At 39.9% G+C, this 7664-nt stretch overlaps 1 protein-coding gene across 1 annotated transcript; it reads right to left on the bottom strand.

Moving 5' to 3' along the window:
- Positions 1-5779: 5779 nt before the first annotated feature.
- LOC132791439 (RING1 and YY1-binding protein A) lies at positions 5780-7347 on the bottom strand. Its single transcript, XM_060800352.1, has 2 exons — positions 6829-7347; positions 5780-6600 (listed from the first exon to the last, which is right to left on the bottom strand). Exons 1-2 carry the CDS (start codon positions 6965-6967, stop codon positions 6287-6289), a joined length of 453 nt encoding a protein of 150 aa, XP_060656335.1. The 5' UTR covers positions 6968-7347; the 3' UTR covers positions 5780-6286.
- Positions 7348-7664: the final 317 nt, after the last annotated feature.

Below are 7664 nucleotides of genomic sequence, written 5' to 3'. Positions count from 1 at the left end.
TGGTAATACCCATAAAAAAACTACAATTATATCTTGTGAATTACACTCGCCAAAAAACCAACAACAGCTTTTTTAATTCATCGTCAATTTGTACTTTAAACTAATGTTAGAGAATTTACAATATTTTCTCTAAAAGTAATATTAAATTTACGCATTTTTTATTATTATTTTTTGGTTTGTACTTTGCAACATTTTTAGTCTTCTTATATGTATATAATAATTTATGTTAGATCATTTCGCGCTTAAAAGTTAAAGATCCATAACAATAATAATAATATTTTATTTACTTTTATAATTTACATTTTACTCAAAGCAAAACAGAACTAAAAAAAGATTTTATATATACAAGTACATATATAACTGAGGATTTTTTTTTTATTTTTCATACGTAGATAAGTTTACTTCAAAATAAAATAAAAATATTAAAACTATTAAATAAAAACAATATATTAAATAAATTTCCCAACAATTGTTTAATATAAAAAACAGCTTTTATATTTTAAAGGGGACTATGATTGATATTAAATAATAAATTTATATTAATAAATACGTCAACTAAATTTAATCTTAAAGTAATAAAAATATTAGCGTAATTATATTATCTCATTCTTATTATTATTTTTAATGCAAATTCAAAATGTGAGTACATATGTATATAAATATAACAAAAAGTTGTAAATTTTAAACTATGTTTAATATACAAATTTGAGATTTTAATGATCTTGCGTTAACATTTCATAAAATCGAAGTATTTGTAATACAATTATTATTTAAGTTTATTTTGTAATAAATATCATTATAAGATCAACAATAAATCAGTATATAATTATGCACAATCTTTTGTTTTTGGCATTTGTCTATGATTTTCCATCGCCTAATATTTTCAGTGCATTGGCACTTCTTATCAGCTTGTCAGCTGAACAAACTAAAATATCATTTAAGTTTTGTTTTGCGTGATAAGAAAGTTGACGTATGTTGTATGTTGTGTTCATCGGAATTTGAAACTGTGCCAGCGTCTCAAAAGTCCAGCTATATTTAGCTGAAACTGTTACGATAACTGTACCCCTCCCCTCCTCCCCCCTCTCCCTCGTGCCCTGGCCCGTATCTGATCTAATAATAATTTATGAAACAACAACTGAAAAACTGGACAAGTATTCGCTTGATTTCAATCTAAAGCTTCACACACTCAAAATATTGGCATCGAAATGACATTTTTTCGAAAGAGTTTGTGCAGCCCTGGTCGCTGCTGGGCTATGTTGTCGCATGGCAAGTATTTTTCTTTCTTGGACTTGGACATATAACGTTCGTCCGTGAATTTTCCCGATGTACAGGGCGTTTCGTTTTGTTGTGAAGAATTCTACACAGCAGAATTCTTCACAAAGCTTTCGTCTCGAGTCTTGAGTTGAAGGTCTCTTCACTCTCCACTCGCGACTTGCGACTCGCTTGGCTGCCAGCAACAACAACAACAGCGAAACGTTTTCTCAATTCTCTGACTGTGACCCTGTATTTTAAAATATACGCTCAGCATAAGTGTGACTGTATGTGTGTGTGTGTGTGCAACTTTGTGTCTGTCTCTATGTGTGTGAGAGTTTAAGCTTAAAGCTATTGTACACTTGGTGTCGTGTTTGCCCCGCTGCCCACGCGTCCCTCGCTCTCCCCCTCTCTCCTGCTCTCTCTTTCCCTCTCTCACTTCTAGTCCTTACAGGCAGCAGCAACAAAAATGACGTTGCTTTTGCTGTCGTCGACGCCAGCTGCCTTTGCCTTTGCCTTCGCTTTGCCTCCCCAACGCATTTTGTTTTGTTTAGAGCGCAAGTTGTGTGTGTCTATGCATGTATGAGTGCGTGTGTGTGTGTGTGTGGGCGTTCGTGCAAGGAGATACAGCGCAGAGCACTGGCAGCATGCCTCATGCGGCATGTTTCTTGGTACCTGTCGGCTTCGACGACGGCATGCGTGTCTTCTTTGCCAATTTTCGGAGTGCAGCTCTTTAAAGGCAGCTTTTGCTTGTGCAGCTTGCTTTAAAGAGACGAGACAGCGAGACTGCGCGACATTACAGACATTACCTGGGACCTCGTGTCAGCGCAAGGACAGCACGCCGGAAGCGAAATGGCAGCGGCAGTGGCAGCCTTGCAACCCCCAGAAACACACACACACACACACATACTATCGCACGCACCTTAACACATTTTTCCACTTCCTTTTCATTTTGAGGGCAAATGAAAAATTGCACACGCGGGAATTTGATTTGAACATGAGAAATAAATACAATGGCGCTGACTGCGACGCCAGCAGCAGCAGAGGCAGCAGCAGCGATGCCAGTGTTGGGGCAACGGGTCGGATTGATTGGCGACAACACTTCTTCTTCTTGCTGCAGCTGCAGTATGTGGCGTAGTCGTTGTTGCATCGATAATGATTTAATTAGCGTGCGCTATTCATGACATTTTTCCCCCCTCTTTCCCTCTCTCCATCCCTTCACGCCCTCTACACCACCTCTACGAGCCCTTTTGCATAATTGATTTATGATCCGTGAGTGGCGCTGACTGATTGCAAAATTGTTGCAGCCAACGCGCCGTGCAACATTAGATAAGGCAGCAAGCTGGCGGCAGGCATCTTTGAAATGTGCTCAACCCTTTTTTTGTGTTTGCTGAACTCAACCCCCAAAAATAGTGGCAACTGAAGTCCTGGCATTCCTTGCTCTATAATGCTGGAATTTCAATTTAAAGCCTTAAACACTAAACTTGATTACACCCGACTCACTGAGCAGCAACTGTCTGCAGATAGGGGATAAAAAGGTGGCTCATCCTTCCCCCCCCGTTCCTCCACTCTCCCCGCGCCGTCAAATTCATTGTGAATGTCCTGGCTACCATTGTCTTTCCTCGTTGCTCGCATGAACAGCAAAAGTTACGCGCTGTAACTGGGATCAAAGTGACATAAGTTCAGAGAGAGTGCGGCATTCGGCTTCAATTTATTTAATGCCAAAAACTTTTAATGTAATTAAAACGGATAATGCCGAAAACGCGCAAAACTTTAAAACTCTTGGCTGAGCTTAAAGTGCGATGCGGCAGAGCTTTAAAACGGACGAAGTGGCTGCCACACACACACACACATTCCTTTCGATACTCGTATCGTTTTGCCTTCGTACACGTGCCATAAAGCGCTCAAGTTACTTGCTGGGATTACATTGGCATGAGATTTCCTCCCAGCTCTCAAGCAAACTAAAGGCTTTTGTGCTGTCCAGTGTTCAGCGTCCAATGTGTGCGTGTGTGTGTGTTGACGATCGCGCTGGCGGCCAATGCGGCGTATGCGTCATGTACAACTTTAGACCAGTCAGCAGGCATCCCAAAAACGGAGTTGCTCTAACACATTTTCCAAATGCTGCACATTTTTGTTGCTGACTACGACACAAATACAAATACAGGAACAACTACACACACACACACACGCACATGGGGAGCGGCAAGTGTAACAAAGGCAGTCCAGAGAGGGGAGGAAGGGAGGGAGGGAGGTAGGGGAGCAGGCAAGAGCAGTTAGGGTGGAGCAGGATGTGCGGACGGTCGCACAGACGAGTCGGAAGCACGGACAAACAAACGGATAAGAAGGCAAAAGGAGGCAGAGCAGAGAGGGGGAGTGGGGTGGGGGCAAGCGAAGGACGCACAAATGAACGAGGCAACGACGAAGCGAACGAATAGAACGTACAACGTACAACGTACATGAAAAAGATAAGCGCACCGAGCGTCGCTGATAACGCAAGTTCTCTGTGCTAGCCGGCACCAGGACTCGACTCGACTCGAGACTCGAGGCAAACACACACACACACACACACACACATAGAACGCAACCCCCCAAAAGAACACACACACACACTCACTACACATCTCATCCCCTGAGGCAAGTCAGGGATAGACAGACGAGCGGACAGAGCGAGACACACACACACACACACACACATACAGAAAGAGCGAGAGGAGGACTTGTGAATTTTAACATTTTAGAGAAAAGCGAACGAAATTTTCGAATGTCAGTGTCGACTGAAACGAATTGTTGGGGCAGCAAGCAAGTGTAGTGGGGTTGGTGGACGTGGAGGGGGGTGTGGAGTGTGGACTGTGCTGTGGGGTGTGGCACAAGCACAGTGTGTAAGTAGTAGCAATGCAGCAGAGGCAGAGGCAACAGCAGAGGCAAAGGCAGCGACGCGCTGCTGGAACGAAACAATTTGTAATTTATTTGCGAAGCGTGCGAAAGTTGAGGCAGCTGCCAAAGGCGTAGCTAGAGATGGCGCTGGCGATGTGGCACAACTGTGCCAGGCTAGAAGCAGATACAGATGATGCACACACACACACACACATACAGAGACAGAGAGATAAAGGGGGAGGCAAGTTGGGGGTTCAATTTGGAGACTGCTTTAAAGTCACACGTTCTTTTATTTTCTTTCTTTTTTTTGTTTTGAGTTTAGTTTTTGAAATTTATTTAAAACTTTATGCTTTACACAATTTGAAATGTTTATTTTTGTTTTTTTTAAATTGTTGTGTGTGTGCTTTTAATTAATCTTGTTACAATTCTTTTGTTTTTATTTGTTTGCTATAATTCATTTATTCGTTTTTTGTTGTATATTGTTTGCTAAGTATGTAAACTATGAACTTTAAATACTTATTAAAAAATTGTAAGCTGCCATTTACTGTTGTTATTATATTTTTACTATTTTGTTGGAAGTTGTATTTGTTGTTGGTTGCTTGATTGGTGTTTGTAATTATTTATTTATTTATTGTTTTTTACTATCGTACTCAGTCCGGCAGTTTTCAATGAGCTTTTATTTCTATTCGAGTGAGTGTGTGTGTGTGTGAAAGCTTTTTAGCAACTTACTGACTGCAGGGCTTAGCAATGTGTGTGAGTGTGTGAAGGAATCCTTTGTAAATTACATGCATATCTACTTAATTCGTTACTAAAAACTGTATCAAAATCTGTTTTGATTCATCTAATCATTTTACGCTATAAATTGTTACTGTAAAGTACAAAAATTGTTGTTGTTGTTCTTGTTGTTGCTATTGTTATTGTAGTTTACTCTTCTATGGCAAAAAACAGAAACCAACTGAATAAACGAGTGTGTTTGTTGTGGGCTATCGTTATAGAGATATATGTATGTCGTCTATATATTGGGTTCTTGTGGTATTTTTGCTTAATCAGTCTTTGTATACAAAATTAATTAAATTAGCAAATTTTCTATGTTTATTATTCACATGCGTGCGCCATATTTCGTTAGGTTCGTTGTCATGCAGCAATTAACTAGGCAACTCAAGTTAGTAAATTAAAATACATTAACAAGTATAATACAATACAAAAAAAAATTATAATTTCCAAAAATTAAATATACTAATAAAGAAAACCATTTAATGGGGCTAGTAGGGAAATAAGTTAAGAAATACATTCTTGAACTTGGTTATTTGATCTGTTGCAAGCCGCAAGTTGCATAAACAGAGACAGAGAGAGAGGCGTCAATAAGTCTGCCCATTCAATGGGCGTGATGTGAACATTGAACATTTTTCTGCTTGCTTGTACTAACTCAAATTACACTTTAATTTGACACTTATCAAAACAATAGACTTGTATAACATTAATGTTTATGTATGCGTACGAATACGCTGCGCTTACAATTCAATAAATTAGGAATCAAATATTACAATACGAGACAGTTTTTCATTTCTTATCATCAGCGTTTTTTTTCCATTTTGTTTTTTGAAAATATAATATGTACAAAGTAGTCGACTTCACATTCGAAATTGTTATGAGAATTTGTTTTGTTTTTCGTTTTTTTTTTCTTTTTAGCAGACCACAGCGTCATTTAAATGCAGTTATCAGCTACAAAAGCGGTGCAAATCTTCTGTGTGTTTTGTTTGCTGTACAATTTTGGAAGAATTCTTTGTTTTTGATTTTGCTATTTGCCTCATTGATGCTGTGGCAGCTGCTTCTCTGTGTTTTCTTTTTTTTTTTGGGAATAATTTGAACATGAAGATCGCTTAATACTTGCTAACTTAAGAACAGGCTATAGATTTACAATTGTACTTAGGCCTATTATTAGAATTTACAATTTTTAGTTGTACACTTAGACGACATTGGATTTCGTATATAGAGGGGGGAGGAAGGGTAGTGGGCAATGTAGATAGGAAGGCGAAGGGGTAAAAGATCATCTATATCTCGACCATATAGAGAACAAACAAAATAAAAATGGGAACACAAAAATTGCCCTTTTGCTTATATATATAAATTAGATAGAGAGTAATGAGAGGGAGGATTAAGCCTAACTCCTGCTGTCGTTGCTCTCGCTGAAACTCTGTTCGCTGGACTCGCGTCGACTGCTCACTGGCTTGGCCTTGTATTCTGTGATAAAGACCGTGACCGAATTGACGGTCACCTCACGTGTTTGCGCCGTGGACCGATCCACGTTCTTCAAGCGGGCTGGATAACGTTTGTGTCGTTGTCTGTCGTGCCCGCTGCCATGTCGCGAACTCGACGCCGGTTTGCCGTTGGGCATGTTGCCACTGGCGCCCGGCAATGTGGCCGCCTGCTGAGCGACTAGCGCCGAGTTGAGGCGTGGCTTACGCGTGGAAGTGCCTGCCACCGAAAAGACACAAAAAAACAATATATGAGTAACGTGCATAACTAATGAGCACAATAAGAGTGTGTTGAGACTGTGTGAATACATCGACAATGAGCAATTGAGTATTTGCAAATTACTCAGCGACGACCCATTTGCGTCTGTCCTTCATCGCAATTCAAATGTGACGCTGGCATCTCTGCTGGCTTCGCTGTCGCAGTTGCCGTGCAATCGAGGTCACTCACCTTTCCTCACGTCACACATGCGACACTTGAACGCCTCCGCTGAGTTCCTGTACGTGCAGACGCTGCAGTCCCAGAAGTTCTCCTCGATTACTTTCGCTTGGCGCTTTTGTCGTCGCACGGGCGATGATTTCTTGTCCATAATAAATAGCGCCGCTGCCTCTAAATGATGTCAAATGCAGCTGGCCGACTTTTATTTCTCTTTTTCTCTTCGTTTTTTCTTTTTTGTGTGTTGTTTTTGCAATTGTATTGGGATGTTGTTGTTGTTGTTGTTACTGCTGCGACTGCTTGCTTGCTACTGTTGTTGTGGCTGCTCTTGTTGGAGATATGCTCGCAAACGGTCACTGCAGCGTCCTCGCTGACACAATATGTTCACTCTGGCACCTTGTTAGCAATCCATTAATGTGTTTTTGGCAATATATAACTGCGTTTTTCGTATGAAAAACCTCTGCAATTTCTTCTTGCCAAATAGAAAATTGTTGCGGAGTTGCCGTATGTGACGCGAGAATAAACACAAAATGTTGCTGAACTACCGTCCAACCTATCGATACATCGTCGGTTTGGAACATCGATAAGCAAATCATCGTGTATCTGTGATAAATCGCAAATGAGCTGGTATATGCACATACTACGCCAATGCACTTTTGGTATTTTATGAAATATGTCGTTTCCATTGTTATTAACAATTGTATTGCCTTTATTTCAGTCATTGCTATTTAAAATAATAATAATATCTAAATAAAAGTAATTACCATCTTAAAGAGATATCCTACATTTATTCAAATGTACAAACATATGTATCCAATTTTTTGGTTTTATGGTATTGAATTTACACTAAA

The sequence above is a fragment of the Drosophila nasuta genome, chromosome 3, assembly GCF_023558535.2.
Source record: "Drosophila nasuta strain 15112-1781.00 chromosome 3, ASM2355853v1, whole genome shotgun sequence".
Lineage (NCBI taxonomy): Eukaryota > Metazoa > Arthropoda > Insecta > Diptera > Drosophilidae > Drosophila > Drosophila nasuta.
Note: the sequence above shows the minus strand (reverse complement) of the source record. Positions and strands in the feature narration are given on the sequence as shown.

Coding starts and splice junctions, on each gene's coding strand:
- LOC132791439 (XM_060800352.1), bottom strand. CDS start 6,967: ATGGACAAGAAATCATCGCCCGTGCGACGACAAAAGCGCCAAGCGAAA. Junction 6,601..6,828: donor CATGTGTGACGTGAGGAAAG/GTGAGTGACCTC, acceptor TTTCGGTGGCAG/GCACTTCCACGCGTAAGCCA.